The following is a 19,135-nucleotide window of genomic DNA, read 5'->3' on the forward strand; positions in this document are numbered from 1 at the left end:
AGTTGTCCTTACGATCCAAATCGAAGTGACCATATCGTCGTTTCTGCCACACTGAACGCTTTGCGGGCTGACGAAGAGGCACGAGCACGAACTGACATCAACCACACACGTTCGTTTGATCGGATCTTCTCGACAGATCTTGTATACCTTATGATATACCTTCTCATCCGGCATTTGATCATGGATGTGGCCCACAGTCTGGTATGTACGATCACCATTCCCTCTTCTCCGACAAAGCAGAGGTCAGCGGCTCCGCGTCCGGCATGATCTCTTCTGTCTAGCGTGCGCGTCGCCCTTGGGTTGAGGCCTCGCTTCGCTTCGATTTTCAGCCCGGGTTTTCTGCACTGTCTGCCTATCCTAGCCGTCTGACGACTGGCACGTTGGATCAAACGATACACAGCAGCTGGACATCGCTCTCGCAACGTATGAAGCTTTCGAGTGTACCCGTCTAGAAAGTACGACTCGCTACGGTACTGCCAGTCTCATTCGAACCGGACTTCGGAACATTCGGCTAGAATTATCAGCAGTCGCCTCTCGCCGATCGGGACGGGCGCACAACACAATTTTGTTCGACCGCACCCGGCCAGACATGAAGAACCCAGCGCATGATTGAGTATGGGAGGCAAGGCAGTGATCAGAAAGCTGCATCCTCGGGTTTCACCATGCACCGAAGAACACCTAATGAAGATCGTCGGTCGTTCTGAGCTGAACCTGGCTTGCAGCGAAAGGTCGAGCAATATACACGCATCGAAGGCGCTACAGGAGATTTTAAGCCAGTGGTGACGCAGTGAGCTCGCCACCAGACGAAACAAACTGATCGTATCGGAGTGTGTTTAACGATGTAGGTAAAGAGACGCTTACCTGCGGACGAAGTCACGGCGTTGTATACGATATCAACTTCATAGAATCAAAACGGAAAAATTCGGCAATCGCGGCCGCCTTATATCAGTCGTTAGATGAGCTCTTTCCGGTTAATTTGCCGTGCCTGGAGCGGGTCGTCGGTTCAAATCCGACAGGCGGCTTTTCTTTTTACCTTCTTTGCGCATCCCCAACGTTGTGAAACCGATGAGAAACAAGGAAACCGAACTTTGACGCGAAAATCGAAGTTTGCGCGAAGAAGTGATAAGGATCGAGCGGGACGGATTCATTCGGGCTCCCGTTCCACATGGTATGCCTGATACTGTGAAGCTATGAAGATCTGAAGTCGTATCCACCCATTGCGGTGCGCTTGAAGTCACCTTGTTACAAGTGCGACAAACAAGAAGTGAAAGGGGTGCATGTTCCGACTTAGGCGCGTCTGACCAGCTTAACACCTGCGCTTAGATGAAAGACCTACTGCGACAGCTGGCACACCATGAAAGACGGTGAAAATATAGAGGCCCGCAGTAAGCAGTCTCTAATTTCCTTCTTGCGCCCCCTCCCTATACTCGCGCACCTTTTCGACCACGAAGCGCGCGAACGCGCCCGGCGGTGTGAGGCGAAGCCAATCAAAGCGATTGAGATTGGCTGTCAAGAACGAGTCGTTGCGATTGTAGATGATCCATCTATCACTTGCTGAACAAGTTCCGTCCACCCGATCCAAGTATATCCTACGTGTACAAAAAGATGGTCCAGGATACAGCGAGTGTACATACCGGACCTCCTCTCTCGGTGCTTCTCCCGGGCGGTCGTCTGTATCTGCTTGATCCCTCAGGTCCAACAGTTACTAGGACTTTCCCTTCTTCTCCGCCAGCTTTTCTCTAAGCATGAGGTTTCTCTTGCCCGAACTTTTTCGTCTTTGACAATCTCGGCAGCCCACATTGTACCACGTCGTTTTGCGATTCTGTTGTGAACCAGGCATCACAACGATCGCCCCGCATAATCCGCCACTCTTCTTTGCAGTGATACAGCGCTTGAAGTACACTTTTTCGCCTTTCCACTCGACCCAACCCGCCGCTTCAATTGCGACGGCGCTCAACAGATCTTCGCGGAGCCGCTGATCATCTATGCTCCCCTTTCGAATGCGCTTCTTCCGGTATAACTTCTCGACCCGTCCCTCCGACCTTTCGTCCATCGCATCCCATCGCAGCATCTTTGACTTGGCAACGCTAATCTGAGGCTCCGCTTCGGATGGCACGGTCAGTTCAGTGTCTTCAAAGATTTCTGGTGCTTCCTGAGATCTGTCGTGACTGTCATGGCTGAGGTCGTTCACCAACCAAACGGGAGCAATCGACTTGTCCTGGACATAATCATGTAATGCCAAGATATTAGATGAATCTAAAAGATCTCCTGTACTAGTTGACGTATTGTCGCGATGGGTGGTTTCATCGGGAAACGAACTTGGAGGGCAATAATCAGCTAGCAGTCTTGGGTCGATATCGGAATCGCGCATAGAAGCGATCGAGTTGAACAGTATGGGTGCTTCCGGGATTTTGTGACAGAGTAAAATAATAGATACGGGGGTTCCGAGACCGCAAGCCATTGGTTGATATATTCCACCATCCCCCTCGCCTCCAGGCAGCGCGAGAGGAAGGTCGTCTTCCTTTCATTCAAACGATGATCATCGGCCTCTTGCGAGCGAGAAGCTAGCGAGGTTGTCTCACCCGAACTTGACCCTTATCGTTAAACAAAAAGCAATCAACTCGAGTCCTTTGTCGATCAAGGCGATACCCTTCACCTGACGAACCCATGCTCGGGCGGACTGACTGAACAACAGCGATCGAACGACAACACACTGTTCACCATGACAGAGTTCGAGTAGATAGGTCAGCCTGCATCGATAACTGGACGGTGTTGTCATAGCTCGCACATCGAATTATCCATGTGACATCTCTGCGAATATGTACATGGCAATTTTCTGAAGCTAGTTACATAACTAAGCGTTGTTTTCTGATTCTACTCCATTATCTTGGTCATCCCTCTCCAAGTGCTCATCTTGATCCTCTTCCGCCCTTCTCTTTTGTTTCATCTTGCGAGTCTTCGAATTAGCCCGGTTTATACATCTATAGCATTTCACCGTATCCCATGATCCACGTCCAGTGCCATTTGGTTGGATAAGAATCGCTGCACATTCTCCCTTGGTAATTATCTTACAGTTACAACGCCTGCAGGGGATTTCCTCTTGAGGGCTCCCGTATACGACGTAGTCGATCTTCCCCTGATGCACAGTATTCCACATGTCCTGTCGGATACGCAAATCGTCCTTTGATCCTATCGCTATGTCCAACATTTCATACCAACGGCAAAGCCTGCTTTTGGAACGCGTATCCATATCAGACCATCCGACTATCTTTTGCTTGGGAGCACTGGTGTCAAGATCGAGCGGTGCGTGAGTGACTTTGCTCGCGAGTCCCTGACCAAATGAGGTGACTGTTCGTAGCTGGCCATCATTCTGCTGACTGTAGGAAGCGCCCCTGTGAAGCGCATTCGTAGCAAGGTCGAAACTGTTTCCTGAATCTAATCCAATATAGCTTGGATCGCCAGTTGTTGAGGGGAGTCCAACGTCGTGGTAATGTCCTGGATCGTTCTGGTAATCGATAGCGCAGGGTAGATAAAGACTATCGTTTCCCGGCAGGCATGGCGAATAGAAACAAGGGTCGAGTGGATAGTTGATTGTAGCGTCAGGCAAGTTCTGATGAAAGCTGTACCGATCCCACTGATTTCCTACGAGACTTGGGGCGAGGGGATCCGTTTGTCCGAAGCTCTGATTGCCATCGTTATGAATTTCAACATGGTCCGATTCTGGTTGATACATGTCGGATATTGTGTCCAAGTCAGCAGTTGGATCCAGGTCATACATGAGGCGTGCGCATATCGAAAGGATGTCGTATGAGGAAAGACTCGGGCAGGTCAATTCAACTTGGAGTTGCTCGGCTTATATAGACCTTTCTTTATTACGGCGACATGCTGATGCGTCAAGAATCACTTCCAGGTCGACTTCCTTTCATGATACTCTCGTCTTCTCGGTCATGGGAGCTGCAGCGTGTAGGATCAAGAAGCAAACGATATAGAGCAGCGTCGCTCCTCACTCGTTAGTAATTAGTAGCTAGTAACTAGTAGTGGTGTAATAGTTAGTGGCATTAGTGGTGCCTGATTTGCGTTGAGCATCCATAGCGGGATTTGGGGTTTCAGATGTTCACGCACCCTGAGCGTGTGTCCGCCGTTATGCCCGTCCCCGCGTGCGCCTCTTACGTCATCCGATTCGATCCGACGATCGTCCAAGTGACTGACCCTCTCGCCCTTGGCCGTGCCGGGCATCGTCGTCGTCGTCGTCGCCCTGACCTGACCTCCTAAGATGGTACTTAAGGGACGTGGACATTGGTACATTGACCTCTTTAATCGTCCTCGAGGTCGATCCTGGACATCCTCGTTAAGTGACATTATCGAAATCGTACACCTTCTCCCATCATGGCCATTTTCAGCTCGTTAAACAGCGTCCCGACCGAGATCGCTTCCCGGCTCGGTGGAATCATCACCTTCAAGTGAGTGATCGTTCACGCAACAAGACCGGTCAGCCAGAGACAAACCGACGAGCTAACAATCTTGGTAAACATGACCCTTTTACAGCTATCTCGTCCAGGCCGCTTTCGCCTCGGTGGCCATTCCCCTTCAGACCGAGAGGTTCTACGATCTCGCCGGTTCCGTCGGCTTCATCTCTACCGCCATCGTCTCCTCCTTTTACCCCAACTTCAGGCTGATGCTGAACAATGTCAAGACGTTCGGACTGACTAGCGGGAGGATAGCAGAGGGCTTGACGAGCGAGATGTGGAACCCGGCCAAGGTGCTCAGTGTAAGGCAGATGGTGGTCGGGGGAATGGTGATCCTCTGGGCCGGACGACTCGGGTCGTTCCTCATCCAGGCAAGTTCAAGCTCGCATCTCGATCTCTCTCAGAGTATGCTTATCAAATCTTGCCCTTTGCATCGATTGATCTGGAATCTGCAGAGGATCACCAAGGCCGGCCACGACTCGCGCTTCGACACGATCAAGACCAACCCGTTCAAGTTTGCCGGAGCCTGGTTCGGTCAAGCAACCTGGATCCTCTGTTCAGGTCTTCCTCTGTGGATGTTGAACTCGATCCCCGCTGCTAGACATCCGAAGTTCGGGACCCCTCTGGACTTGCTCGGTTTGGGTGTTTGGGTTGGAGGGTTGACTCTGGAGGTGGTTGCTGATCGACGTGAGTCGAATCGCAACTAGGCGTCAAGTTGTGGAGACGAAGAGATGGTGATGCTGATCAGAGTCGGTCCTGTGGGGTGTTGATCTCAACAGAGAAATCCGCTTGGAGGGCTGCCAAGGACGACAAGAAACACGACGAGAAATTCATCAAGGACGGAGTCTGGAGCTGGAGTCGACATCCCAAGTGAGCATTCCGTGACATCGTTCGTTCCCGCTCAGAGGTAGCTAACAAGACCGCTTCGCGTTTACAGCTACGCTGGAGAGATCATCCTCTGGGCCGGTCTCCCTCTCATTGCCCTTCCTACTCTCCTTTCCAACGCATCCTCTTCCATCCCCCTTACCTCCCGTCTCCCCGGCTACTTCCCTTACCTCGCCGTTGTCCCGCCTGTCTTCGAGTACCTCTTGCTCAACTACGGCAGTGGGGTGCCCTTGTTGGAGGAATCCGCAGAGAAAAAGTGGGGACAGGACAAGGGACCAGGAAGTTGGGAAGAGTACAAGAGGAAGGTGCCGGTCTTGTTCTCCTTGCCCGGAGCCAAGATCTAAACGAGGCAAGGAGAAGTACAAGGTGTTGATGGGGTTTAGGAAAGGGTCCGGTTTGGATGGCCTCGGAAGCAATTACGTAACGAGGACCTCGGTCGAGGTTGACCGAGTGGACGAGCGATCGGCGAGCTGTAGCAAAATGTTGAATCGTTTGTTAGGACCTGTACTTGTGTTCTTGACACATATATGATATAATCGACTAGCTAGTACACGGATTTCTGTGGACATCATGGCGCACCTTCGAGTACCTGTGGAATTGCCGTTGCCCGATTCTCGCAGCAAGCCTGCTCTTGCAGACGTCCGTCGTTTGAAGGACGCGTTGAAGCTGGCGGATGGGGAAATTTGGTTGGGCAACGGCGCAAACGCGGGTCCCGTCGGCGGCGTGGGAAGGGACGACGACGACGACGATGGCGGTGTGGGTGATGATGAGGACGAGGTCGATGGTCGTGTTGCAAATCGAGTGCTGGTTGTACAACATATGTTATTACATGAGATCAACCTTGATCTACCATAGAATTGACAACTAGACTTCTGACGATTCGACGACCTTCGATTCAACGATCCGTGTTGGTGTGTTGACGACAACAACGAAAAGGACCTGCTTCGCCGTCCAGACCACATTAAGAGGAAGGCTAGCAGGAAGAGGGTCGACAAGCCCTGTCTGCAAATAGCTTCGTGGCTGTTCCGTCGACGTTCTCAGGCGGGTCGAGCTGGGTCTTGGTCTGTACATAGAGGATTCGGACTATATCATCGGGAAGGAGAGGAAGGGCACTTTTATACGACGTCGCTGCTTCCGAGGAGGATCAAGGTGAGTCCAGGTTGCGATCCCTTTGTGGACCGGACGACCATGATGTTCGCACGGTGTGATGACCAGATGGATGTGAAGCTGATATCAGCAATCGGGTTATCTGGTCTGATTTGACAGGTCTGGGCAACGTGTAGCCAAGCAGGTTGGCTACCAAGCAAAGTGGAGTTCTTGTTCGAAGCCTAGCAAGCAGGATCTGAGATTCAGTCTGCCGTGACCCGGAGGTATAGCAAAAGGCTGTCGAGCAGGAAAGAGAGCAAGAGTCAAGAAATATGAGTGATGGGATCGGTAACCGTGAGTAGCTTGAGATACGGTCAGAGCCGGTATAGCCTTTATGAGGCAGTACTCTGTCTAGAGAACGATAAACAAGGGAGATCGTGATGACGAAGAGGAGCTCGAGGTCGAACAGTAAAATAGACTGCTTCAAGGGCATATTGAGCTCGCAATATCTTTTGCGCTTGAAACCCGGAAATCAACCGTCAAATTACTCACTCGATTTATGCTGCTTTCTTCTTCTCGACCGTCATCATATATAGCCAACGGATCGGCAGTCTACCAACATCAACCTGTCTCCCATGCGGTGACCACTGCGGGTCCCGGTTCCTCCACTCCGGTAGCACCGCCTCATCCGCAGCTCGGCGGGAAGACCATCTTCGTAGCGAACGGTGCAAACGGGTTCAAGTCCAAGTCGGATGAGAGCGATTCGGACGACTTGACCGACCCCGATGCTGATGCCGATGGGCAAGCCGACGATGACGCAGATGGTGAAGGCGATGAGGAGAGCGATGCCGAGGGTGTGACGGACGATGAGGATGCGGGTTCGGACGTCTCTATGGGTGCACCTGTGAAGCGCAATGGAGGTGCATCCGGATTGAAGAGGGCGCACGCGCGGGTCGACAGCGATGGTGAGGAGGACTTCGATGAACAGATGTTGAGTTTGCGGCGGAGCGTGAGTAAAGGAGAAGCGATTTGGACATACCGAAGATCATCAGCTCATCTGCCTTGACATTGTAGGGCCGAGCTGAGGAGAAGCGTTATGGAGAATCATCCGGTTCGGAAGGAGAAGCTGCCGAAGCCCCAGAGGAGGAATACGATGACGCCAATATGGACGCATCCGGGGAAGAAGATGATGCGGATATGGAGGAACCTGAGGATGATGACGACGACGATGATGAGGATTTCGGAGTCAAGACGAGCAAAAAGAAGAAAACCGCCAGTACGGTTCCGAAACGGTCGAGCAAGAAGGCTTCGCCGAATCGCTCGAAAGGTGAATTTCCCACATGCCATCAGAGCATCTGTACCAGTCCGCTCACAACGCCTATATCTTTTCCAGCCGAATCGCCTGCTGGTCAATGGAAATCCAAGAGCAACAAGGTCGAAGCGTCCGAGGATGAAGATTTTGGGAAAAAGGTTCATCGAAAACGAAACACTGGAGCCAGCAAGACCAAGCGCGCCTCGCGTGTATCGTCCGTCTTTACCAACGGCTCCGATTCGGAAGCCTTCAAGTTCAGTAGGACCGGCAAACAGGTCAACTACAACGAAAAGGAGGTGGACTACGGGCTCGGGGAAAGCGAAGACGGCGAGGACGAAGTGCGGCCCAAGGCGAATGTCGATTTTGAGGGAGCCGAAGCGGACGAGATCGAGGGAGTGTTCGGGTGGTCGAGGGATGAGAGCAGGATGGATGATCCGGTCGATTTGCCATTCGAGAACATCGTAGGTCCCGCTCTTTGGCCATCTGCCTCGATACACACTTGCTCAAAGGAAACGTCTCCCCTCTTGGTAGCGCTTCCACATCAAGTGGAAGTTCTTCTCTCACTTGCACAACACCGACGAGCTCTATTCATTCTGTAAAGCGGAAAACTACCGCGGTTTCAAGCGACTAGACAACTACATCAAGTCCACGTTTGCCTACGAGCAGCGTATCCTTCATCCCGGACCCAATGATTACCAACCGACGAGAGAGGACATGGAGAACTTCCACATCGAACGGGAACGCAAAAAGGACGAGCTAGAAAGTTGGCGAAACGTCGAACGTGTGGTGGCTACAAAAATCGACAAGAAGTCGGGGTTGAGGCAATATCTTTGCAAATGGACTGGCCTGCAGTATCACGAGTCGACATGGGAAAACGAGCAAGATATCAAGGAGCGGAACCAAACGGAAATCGACGAGTACTATAGCCGTCAGCGCAATAGTCGCAAACCCTGGGAGTCTGCAGTCTACGCTCCTGGACGCAGGCCTGCTTACAAGAAGATACCGGAGATGCCCGAATATCTGAAACCGGGTGGTGAACTGAAAGAATTCCAGCTGACCGGGTTGAACTGGCTGGCGTATTCATGGGCGAACGAGCAGAATGGTATCTTGGCAGACGAGGTGAGTGGTAAATAGGCACAGCGAGTCAAAATCGCGACTGACCGACCTCCTATACTATTCAGATGGGTCTCGGGAAAACCATTCAATCGGTTTCGTTCCTGTCTTACCTTTACCATCAGATGAAACAATACGGTCCATTCCTGGTTGTCGTTCCGCTTTCGACCATCACCGCTTGGCAGATGCAGTTCAAGAAATGGGCTCCATCCCTGAACGTCATCTGCTACATGGGTTCTGGGCCTTCTCGAGAGATCATCCGTCAACACGAATTCGGTCCCGTGAAGAAACTCAACTTCAACGTCTTGCTGACGACCTACGAATTCATATTGAAGGACCGAGCGGATCTTTCCATGATCAAGTGGCAAGCGCTTGAAGTTGACGAAGCCCATCGCCTCAAGAATAGCGAAGCTCAACTTTACGAAGCGCTGATGAGCTTCTCGACCGCTTCGAGACTCCTGATCACGGGGACACCTCTTCAAAACAACGTCAAGGAGCTGCTTGCCCTGATGCACTTTCTTTCGCCGGAAAAGTTCGCGTTGGCCAACGACTTTGAGCTGAACGACGCGGATCAGGAAGCCAAGATTCGAGACCTGCACGGCAAGCTCGCGACCTTGATGTTGCGACGACTCAAGAAGGACGTCGTCAAGGAGATGCCAACCAAGTCGGAGCAGATCCTGCGAGTCGAGCTCTCTCCTCTGCAGGCCCAGTACTACCGAAACATCCTGTCTAGAAACTTTCAGGCTCTGAGTAAAGGCGGAACTCAGCAGGTCAGCCTGATGAACGTGGCAATGGAGCTGAAGAAGGCTTCGAATCACCCCTATCTTTTCGACGGAGCCGAGCCTACGAGCGACGTCAAGGAAGACATCTTGAAAGGGATTGTGATGAATTCGGGCAAGATGGTCTTGCTGGACAAGCTGCTTACCCGATTGAAGGCGGATGGCCACCGTGTTCTCATCTTTTCCCAGATGGTCAGGCTCTTGGACATCATGTCGGACTACATGAGCTTCCGGGGATACATCTTCCAGCGTCTAGATGGAACGGTCCCATCCGATATTCGAAAGAAGTCGATTGAGCACTTCAACTCGCCTGGCTCTCCGGACTTTGCTTTCCTGCTCTCGACCCGAGCAGGAGGTCTCGGTATCAACCTCGAGACGGCGGATACCGTCATCATCTTTGATTCCGACTACAACCCCCAGAACGATCTTCAAGCTATGGCTCGTGCGCACCGAATCGGACAGAAGAACCATGTCAGCATTTACCGATTCGTCACAAAGGGTACCATCGAGGAGGACATTTTGGAGCGGGCTCGTCAGAAAATGATCCTCGAGTACGCCATCATCAATCAAATGGACACCGCTGGATCGCGGTTCGGGGCAAAACCCGTCGCTGCCAAAGCGAATGAACCGTTCTCCAAAGACGAACTTTCCGAGATCCTCAAGTTTGGAGCTCAAAGCATGTACAAGACCGATGATACGCAACAAGCCCAAAAGCTGGAGCAGATGGATCTTGACGATATCCTTGGCAAAGCAGAAAACCACGAGACAGAGGCGACTGCGGAGGCCGTCGGAGCATCTTTAGGTGGTGAAGGTTTCCTTTCACAATTCGCAGCCATCCAAGATGTCAAGAACGACCTTTCTTGGGACGACATCATCCCGCTATCAGAAAGAGAAAAGCTGGAGGCTGAGGACAAGGAACGCGAACGTTTAGCTCAGGAAGCGGAGCAGCAAGTCCGAAAACGCACGGCTGCCCCCGGGCCCGGTGCTTACGAGGGCATGGATCATCAACAAGACGAGGAACCGACGAAGCCGACAACGTCGAGCAAGAAGGCAAAGAAGGAGGCGGCCGTGAAGAAGTCAAAGGAAGAGCAGTCGAAGGAGCTGAAAGGTGAGTTTTCGAGGTTTGCATTAAGTTCTTCTCATACTCACCGGTACATCTCGGTGTTTCAGATCGCGATATCCGTGCCTTGGTGAAGGGAATCCAGAAGTGGGGTGACATTACCGTTCGCTGGAAGGAGATCGTAAGTAATACAACACAATGTGATGCTCCCCTCCCACTCATCGCAGTGTTCGGCTTTGCTACAGATTGAAGAAGGAAAGCTCAAAGAAAAGGACTTCGATGTGCTCGTTGAGGCGTGCAAAGACTTGGTAAAGCAATGTGAAGACAAGATTCTGGAGACCAAGAATCAGCTGGCCGAGATGGCACGAAATGGGGAACCCATCAGCTCGGCTGCCAGGCAGAAGGCGATCTTGATCAACTTCCGAGGGATCTCTGGTATCAACGCGGAAACCACGACCACCCGTTGGCACAACCTCCGCTTCCTGCATCAACACGTTCAGAAGAGCACCACTTTCCAAGAGGATATCGGTGCATGGCGGATTCCCAACGATTCGCTCAAGGCTACTCCTCATTGGCATGTCGAATGGACCCAGGTCGATGACGCTCATCTGTTGGCGGGTGTTTACAAACACGGCTTTGCAAGCTGGGAGGCTATTCAGGCGGTAAGTAGCGCCGGCCACCGGTCCGAGCTCAGGTCAAGGCTCATTTCCCATACACCTCCCAGGACCCGATCTTCGATATGAAAGACAAGTTCTTCCTCGCCGATCCTAAAACCGAGAAGAGAAAGGAGCAACAAGCCGCCAAGGCGGCGGGTGAGGCAGAGTCCGAAGCGACACCAGGAGCAGCCCCGGCGGCGACGAGTCCGGAACCAACCGAGAAGAAGACAAGCAAGAAGACTGTTCCGAATGCCATCCATCTGGTGCGACGGGCAGACTATTTGAGTCAGTATTAAGCAAGTTCCACGTTCTACCTCCAGCTGCTGATGGATTTCATGTCGTACAGGTGGTGTGGTGAAAGAGTACGAGGAAAACTACGAGATCTACATGGCGCAGCAATCTCGAGCGAAGGAGGTATCGCAACAATTTTCCGGAACACCGTCAAACGCAATCGCATCGAGCTCGAAGCCGAGGATCGCTTCGAAGCCCAAACCAACCAAAGGGACGCCCAAGGCGAGGGGAACTACGCCGACGTGGACTGAAAGTGAAGATGATGGCTAGTAAGTGCGAGGACCGCAATTTGACCTTCTAGTACTGATTAGATACCCTTGCATTTTTCAGTGACTCTATGGACGAGAAGCAATGCAAAGAGGAGATGAGACCGGTCAAGACGCAGCTGCGCAAGATGAAGACGGGGACGGATCACTTGCAACGGGAGGAAAAGCTGGCGGCGCTCAAGCTGTGTTTATCGGCCATTGGCCATCGGATAGAACAGGTAGCAAAGGAGAAAACCGAGCAGGGATTGGACGGGGAGAAGTGCCGGAAGCATTTGTGGATGTGAGTTGGGTCGCAGTGCTAGCCCGTTTCCCGCGATCATTGGGCTGATCGCGTTAACATTCGATTTGCAGCTTTGCGGCCTTCTTCTGGCCGAGAGGTCATGTCGATTGGGTCAAACTGCAAGCCATCTACAACAAGCTGACGGTGGTTCCCGTGAGTTCGCTTCTCGTATCATCAGAATGTAAACCGAAGTAGAGTGCTTATTCGACGCCCTTATCCATAGACGTCGAACGATGGCGCAAATGGGTCAACCGCTGGTGCCAGCAGCACAGCTGCCACGTCGTCGAAGAAGAAGAAACCGGCCAAACCTGTCGTCAAAGCCGAACAGCCGGCACAAGAAGGTCCCGCTCCCAAGAAGATCAAACTCATCCATCATCCTTACTCTGCGGTCGCAGCGGCTCAGCCGCAAGTCCCCTCTCAATACACTGCATTCGCCACCAACCTGTCCCCTGGAGTCAAGAAAGAAGCCTCCGAAGTCAAGAAGGAGGTTCCTGAAGTCAAGGAGGCGTCCGACGTCAATATGGAAGACGAGCCGAAATAGATGGCGCAATCGTTACACTTCCTGATGTCCCATCATCATCGCATTGTCTACCATTGATCAGCAGCTGCGGAAATACGCGCTTGTACGATAGAATATGTTACAATCCACCCTTGTTGGCAAGTCTAGTCCGAGCATCGCCTATCGATTCGGACGAACGTGCTCTTCCTCTGCCTCTACTGCCCTCCTTTGCTCAGATTGGCTCACCGAAACGGAGTTCTTTCGATGGAAAGGAGGGGGATCGTCGTTTCGCGCGTGTATCCACCAAGGGAAACAAGGTTTCGAATGCGCCAAGATGAGGTGGATCATGAGACGCCAAAGGGTCCTTTGGCTTGATTGAAGCGAGCGGCAGTGGCGAGAAGTACCTTTGTACCTTTGCATTCGTTGTCTTCGCCACAATGAATCGGAGTTGGCATCTCGAAAATGGGGTTGGATCCACCGTCAACGATTGGTCATTTCGAATCGGAAATCGACTGCGATTGGCCCGGCGAGATCGATTTGGTCACGAGATCATGCAGTGCTATCATCGTACGATCTCTGAGGTGAATCGGGGCGAAAATCAAGCTGATTGCATAGCTCCACAGCTCTTCAGAACATGTATATATACCTGCCCATCTAGAGGAATTCCCCTTTCTACTCATCGTACTCTAGTCTCTCCTTTCTCAATTTATTACACCTTACCAAACTTCCACCCCACCCTCACCAAACCAACCTCCAACCACTTCACGATGCAAGGATCTATCCAACTCGTCAACCAAGCCTGCTCCTGCGCTCAGGTTCGTACCTTTCCCTACGGCGATTCCGCTGTGCCATTCTGCCTCTCGCCCTCGACATCAGTGCTTACATCCGCACGTTCTTCTCGACATAGGGATGCCAAGCCGCCTGCTGCTCCTCCAACGGCGGCGGTAACTGCAACTCTTGCTCCTGCTCCCACTAGACTCGCGATTGGACGGCCGACTCGGAACAGTTTCCAGGTGAGCATTCGAACGATTCTCAATTACCCGTTCGACATTGTTAATTGACTCCACGCGTTTCGTGTCGACTTAGACCACCTCGGAATCCCTGTCTCCCTGAAACGCCTCTCGCATGTCGAAATGATCGGACGCCCTACTCTCTCTTCTCCACTTCAGCACGAAACTCACGATTACTTCACGATGGAAATGAAAGATGAATACGATAGATGGATGAACGTTCGGACGACGGAAACGTAGCTCGGATTGTAAATCTGGATGTCTTGTTCATGCTCTGGGATGACGATTTTGATGTTGTTTTCTTGAAAAAGCCTGACGAATGAGCGACCGGACTGTGTGTCCGGTGCGATACATTATGCTGAGAAAGAACCTATGCGACTGAAACTGGTGACCACCCTCTGCTTCGATACGATCGTGTATCACGATTCTCTCCTCCTCTTTCCTCGTTGAAGTCCCTCGTGCGACGACTCTTACTTGGGCGGCGGACATGCACCAACCGGAGGTGGTGCTTCGCCAGCCGGTCTTGCCAACACCCTAATCGTTTGTACCGACGTGTAAATGGTCGTGATGACACCAAAGGCCAACAGAGCGATGTCGAGGGCCTTTTGTGTTCTGGTTCGAGCCCGTCCCTTCAAGTGCAGCATGGGCGGGTAGATGAAACACAAGGGTACGCTGCGGCGAGGATAGCTCCTATAAGCTGCCTGCGATTATCGCCACGGTTCCTGATTTGACTCACCAAGCGAAAGAGCCGATGAAGCTGACGAAACCGTCCAAGTTGGAGGCACCGGCCCAAGAGATCAAGGAACACAGCAGCACGATACCAGCTCGGAAGATGTTCTTCTCCCACTTGACCTTGGGGTCGTGCTTGCCAGAGCGGACAAAGAGACCGTTCTCCCAGATTCGGACAGCGGGGAACAATTGAAGTGGAAGACTACCATCGATGTTCAAGAATCAGCATTGTGTTTGTTATAGACATTCGCAGGCGAGTGACTGACCTCAAGACGATGGCGATAGTATAGAGGAACTGCACCACCTGCACGAACTTGTCCTCCTGAGGCAGATTGACGATAACAACCGTCTGGATGTTGGATCCGTAAGCTGCATAGCCCATGACACCGAAGCCAGCAAAGAGGGCAGCAACACCGATCATGACGCCTGTCAAAACCTTGGGGAACTTGTGAGGCTCCTTCATGGCTTCGGTGATAGGAATCAGCCTAAGATGTGAGTGTTCGCGTGTCAGCTCTAGATTAAAGTTGATAATGTCTGCCTCATACGAGACTTACAAGCCGATACCTTCGAAGGCGAACACGGCGGTTCCGACCATGAGGGAAAAGTCCTTTGCATTGAACAGCTGGACATCGGCCACGCCATGCTTGGCGATTGTGGCTACTTCGTTCGAACCGATGTAGATGACTGCGAAGGGGAAGCAAGATGAGTCCTCTGTGCAATGCAGGAGCCTTCCCTCAAGCAAGACTTACGTCCGACCAGGATAAAGGCATCGGCGATCAAGGCGGTCGAAGACAAGGCGGCCAAGTTTCGGAACAAGCTCAGAGGCAGAACAACCAGCAGCTGAGCGGCGATGAGGTATTTAATCGGGATATGTTGCTTGCACTTGGTCACTCCAAGGACGAAGGCTTGCAGGTTCTCGGCAACGAAGATGGTATAGGCTGAATACGGGAAAGACAATCAGAAGGAATTTGACAATATAAGGAGAACAGTGAGACTTACCGCAGACGAAACCGATTTGTGACAGGGCGATCGAGGTCAGGATGACCTGGCGGAACCAGTTTCCATAAAGCGTGCCACCCATATCTGGAACACAACTTGATGAGAAACGGGGTATGCTTGAAAGCGCGAAAACCTCTCTGGCTCACCTCCGAAAGAACCGGGAATGACCAGCCGGGTCTTGACCAACAACAGGAAGGACCAGAGCGAAATAGCCGCGATACCGAGCATGACGATCGTCGAGAACAATATTCCTCCATTGAAGAAGCTGGTAAAGGCAGTTGTCAATCAATACAATCAATATCAAGTCACAACCGAAATCTCGTAGAAGAGATGGGTATCAACTTACGCTTTACCCAAGAATAGGACTCCCGTTCCGACGAAACCTTTGAGCAACTATAGCAGACATCCTCTATCAGAACCACTGATCCTATCGGACGATCTTGCCGACACATGGCCACACTCACCATCAAGACAGCTTGCCAAACAGTGGCGTCCCCAGTCTTTCCCACGCTCTTGCCCCTCTTCATCCTAGCCACGCTCCTGCCCCTCGTCTGGTCCCTCAATAGAGGCGCACGTTCCCCCATGGCCTCGGTCTCTTGCCTGGTGAGCTGTCTTTGACGTAGTCCGGCAGAGACCTCCTCAGGATGAGCCTCTTCGTCCAGGTCCATGTCGTCTTCGTCCTCGTCAAGGTCTTCACCCGCCTGGGTGACGGGGGAGAAGGCGAACACGAAAATCAACTCGGTGTCTATGACCTCTGCCAAGCAAATTTTTCTGGCCACTTACGAAATGTCCGTACAAGAACAAGAAATCCACAAAACTCCTCAGGACGACCGGCTGGTCTTCCCCCCTCTCGACAGCTCGATGGATTACATAGTGTCGTCTCATGCCGCCGGGTTCGTGCAACCTCTGGAGGGAAGGGTCGAGGTCCCTCTTCAAACTCGAGTCCCGCTGGACGGCCGAGAGGGAGAGGGAACGTCGGTTGGAAGGGATCCCTCCGTGCGTCTGCTGGTACTTGTAGATGCCGTGCCTGCGAGGTCGTCGGAAGTTGTAATTTTGTGAGTAAGGCCACTTCTGGGAGGTGACAATAGGAGCAAACTTACGTGACATCTCCACCCAGAGCATCATAAGGCATCGGAAACACGTCCTGCGACTCCTCCTCTTGTAACCTCATACTCCCCTTCCTGCTCGACCTCCCCGTCATCGTTCCCGATTGCTGAATCTTCGAAGTTCCCGCCTCGTCCTCGTTCAGGACGACGGTATCATTAGGAACGTTCAATCCAGAAGCGTTCCTGAATTCGGGCAAGAGCGACCCTGATCTGTTGCTCGATTTCCTGCTCTTCGACCCTGCTCCTTCTGCACCCCCCTGAGCTTGAGACTGCATGATCGAGCCCCTGGGCGTCTCGTGATCCACGACGCTCCCTCGTCTAGCTTCCCCAGCTTGTCTCTCTTCGGCACTGACCAGGTGTCGCCTCAAGATCCGTATTTTTTCTTCCTCCGGGATCTCCTCGATCTGGGTCGGGGTGACCACGTGGGAAGAGATTCCACTTTCGCCCGGGTTGTTAGGGTTGGATGCGGTCTGGTTCTGGTTCTTCGTGCTGTTGGAAGAGATTTGACGAGGAAATGGAGGAAGGGGCAGGTCGGCCCGTTTCTTGTCCTGTTTCCCGGTATCGTCTTCTGCCTCGTTAGACCCGGCTGGGGACTTGTCTTTGCCATTGTCTTCCCTAGACCTGATCGACCTGGACCTTCCCGACCTTCCCCTCTGCTCCTCCTGCTTGTCCTGTTCATCCCCCAATCTAGCACTCAATGCAGAGACCTTCCCACCCGCTTCTCCTGCACCTGCCGGGTCCCTCTTCTCCCCCAGACCCAAATCCTTTCCGGTGGAAGAAGAAACTGCCCGATCCTTCTGCCCCTGTGCCGGAGATTCACCGCCTTCCAACCCCTTTCGTCGATTGTACGAAACACCCAGTTCTCCCCTTTCCTGCATGGACCCGACCAAGCTCCTGGGTCTGAACGAAGTTCCGAACGGCGAGTCCTGGTTTCTCAGCGGGATATTAGGTACGGGCGGGCTGGCGATGCCGATCCCGATAGGTCGAGTGGAAGGAGAGGCGTTGGCGGAGGTCGCTCCTGCCTGAGGGGCCATGTTGGAGTTGTTGGGCACGATGGGTTGAGAGGCCGTAGGTGTGGTATTTGATGACGACGACATTATGGAGGATATGCGACCTTGATGATGTGATGGCGAGTCGGACCCTTTGTATGCGGGTTTCGTCCTGGAGAGCGTCGACGCTGATGTATCGTCTAGAGCTGCTCAGATATAGTCCCTAGGTTGACAAGTAAGACGGTAATACCTATCTGGTCTGTCTAGCTGTCGAATACGACCCTGTGATGCAACTGTGATGAACCCAAAACAAACTCTCCGAGCGAGCGAGCGAGCGCTTGCGCCGAGAATACTGCATGACGCACATGGGTCGATTCGACGGATCAACAACCGAATGACGGTCAGATCCGCGGATCACGACGTCCACAACATGATGTCGTTGTCATGGACGACGATGGGAACGATAATGTATACAACCTCAAACCCCCCCTCCCCTCTTCCTCTCCGCCTAGCCGTCTACCGCAACATCCCTCCATCGTAAATCGGCTCGTCCTCGTCCTCATCCGTGCTACTCTCACTAGCCAACATATACCCCCCTCGCGCTTCCTCCTCGGCGTCCAGCTCCATGTCCTCCGATTCATCTTCATCGTCGTTGCTAGACCCTCCGTCTTCCAGCCTAGGCGTACCGGATCCGTTGGGCGAGGTCATCACCGGCGGCGTACCAGGATCAGGGGATAGCCAGCGTGATAGCCTCGACCTTCCCCCTCCTGATCCCGACCTGGATCCCAAACCTAGCCCTAGCGCGTCATCTTCCCCCTGTCGAGGCTGAGGCTGGTGCTCTTCCGTATGGTCTGTAGCTCGACCGAGTTTGAAAGTAGGCAACCTCCCAAGTACGGTCGGAAAGGTACTGCTCCTCTGTCTCGGAGACCCAATGTCCCCTGTGGTCTTCCCGTCATTGCTACCAGCCGTCATCGTGGTCTCTCGGTCGCCCTCTTCCTCCTCTTCCTCCTCGACCGAAGAAGCATAAGCACCTCCCATCCTCGAAGTCAACAGCTCTTTCAACTCTCTCTGCCTCGCCCGACTCCATGAAGCGCTCCGACCGGTAGCGTGAGAGCCGAATTCCATGTCGGGCGAGGTCGTCTTGTTCCTCCGTCGCCGCATCGAGGACGAGGTCGAGGAGATGTGCGGCACGCTCGAGTTGGAGTGACGGGTGGCGTCGGCGTACGAGATGGGCTCCGTCGTTTCCCTCCCTTGTCGACCTCCCAGACCCGTCTCGTTCGAATCTGACTGCTGTTGCTGCTGCTGACCTTGAGCAGTCCGTCGTCTGAACTTGGATCGAGTGGCGAATCCAACCTCGGCATCGCTCTCCAAGGGAATGAACGGTGTCCTGTTCTGGGAAGATCTCTCGGAAAGACCGTCAGGCGGGCTCGTCGATCGGTACGGAGACGTCTGGTCCGCAGCGTCCTTGGCCTTGTCCCGTTTCTTGGAAGCCGTCTGTTCCCGAGCAGCCTTGTGCAACGCGTGTCGGACTTCGGCTCGGCCTTTCAAGACGCTCCGCTGTGATCGTGAATGGTGTTAGCTATGCATGCGACATGTCTGCCTCACGAAA

The 19,135-nt window shown here is 52.9% G+C and overlaps 4 protein-coding genes and 1 pseudogene across 5 annotated transcripts; 3 read left to right on the forward strand and 2 right to left on the reverse strand.

Moving 5' to 3' along the window:
* Window positions 1-338: 338 nt before the first annotated feature.
* HD553DRAFT_336005 (uncharacterized protein) lies at window positions 339-3,778 on the reverse strand (the record flags this gene model as incomplete). The annotated part of the gene is made up of 7 exons (XM_046182219.1): window positions 339-861; window positions 1,034-1,238; window positions 1,436-1,589; window positions 1,806-2,521; window positions 2,657-2,713; window positions 2,996-3,042; window positions 3,073-3,778. The coding sequence occupies 7 exons, from the start codon at window positions 3,776-3,778 to the stop codon at window positions 635-637; spliced, it is 2,112 nt and encodes a 703-aa protein (XP_046035375.1). The 3' UTR covers window positions 339-634.
* Window positions 935-1,022, forward strand: HD553DRAFT_t68 (annotated as a pseudogene). Its single transcript has one exon. The product of its transcript is annotated as a tRNA-OTHER (tRNA).
* A 525-nt stretch (window positions 3,779-4,303) lies between the features above and the next one.
* HD553DRAFT_313799 (uncharacterized protein) lies at window positions 4,304-5,896 on the forward strand. The gene is made up of 5 exons (XM_046180270.1): window positions 4,304-4,460; window positions 4,546-4,837; window positions 4,922-5,153; window positions 5,246-5,336; window positions 5,404-5,896. Exons 1-5 carry the CDS (start codon window positions 4,387-4,389, stop codon window positions 5,693-5,695), a joined length of 981 nt encoding a protein of 326 aa, XP_046035376.1. The 5' UTR covers window positions 4,304-4,386; the 3' UTR covers window positions 5,696-5,896.
* Window positions 5,897-7,634: 1,738 nt separating this feature from the next.
* Window positions 7,635-12,389, forward strand: HD553DRAFT_273811 (putative Chromodomain helicase; the record flags this gene model as incomplete). Its single annotated transcript, XM_046177836.1, has 9 exons — window positions 7,635-8,210; window positions 8,281-8,868; window positions 8,931-10,749; window positions 10,812-10,882; window positions 10,947-11,363; window positions 11,519-11,642; window positions 11,704-11,917; window positions 11,979-12,194; window positions 12,266-12,389. 9 exons carry the CDS (start codon window positions 7,635-7,637, stop codon window positions 12,387-12,389), a joined length of 4,149 nt encoding a protein of 1,382 aa, XP_046035377.1.
* A 1,553-nt stretch (window positions 12,390-13,942) lies between these two features.
* Window positions 13,943-17,947, reverse strand: HD553DRAFT_350953 (transmembrane amino acid transporter protein-domain-containing protein). Its single transcript, XM_046183577.1, has 11 exons — window positions 16,532-17,947; window positions 16,215-16,458; window positions 15,896-16,132; window positions 15,778-15,824; window positions 15,578-15,696; window positions 15,432-15,515; window positions 15,182-15,370; window positions 14,987-15,116; window positions 14,699-14,917; window positions 14,440-14,634; window positions 13,943-14,375 (listed from the first exon to the last, which is right to left on the reverse strand). Exons 1-11 carry the CDS (start codon window positions 17,632-17,634, stop codon window positions 14,174-14,176), a joined length of 2,769 nt encoding a protein of 922 aa, XP_046035378.1. The 5' UTR covers window positions 17,635-17,947; the 3' UTR covers window positions 13,943-14,173.
* Between the last annotated feature and the right edge of the window lie 1,188 nt (window positions 17,948-19,135).

The sequence above is a fragment of the Filobasidium floriforme genome (genome assembly GCF_021052385.1).
Source record: "Filobasidium floriforme strain CBS 6241 chromosome Unknown HD553scaffold_15, whole genome shotgun sequence".
NCBI classification, from domain to species: Eukaryota; Fungi; Basidiomycota; class Tremellomycetes; order Filobasidiales; family Filobasidiaceae; genus Filobasidium; species Filobasidium floriforme.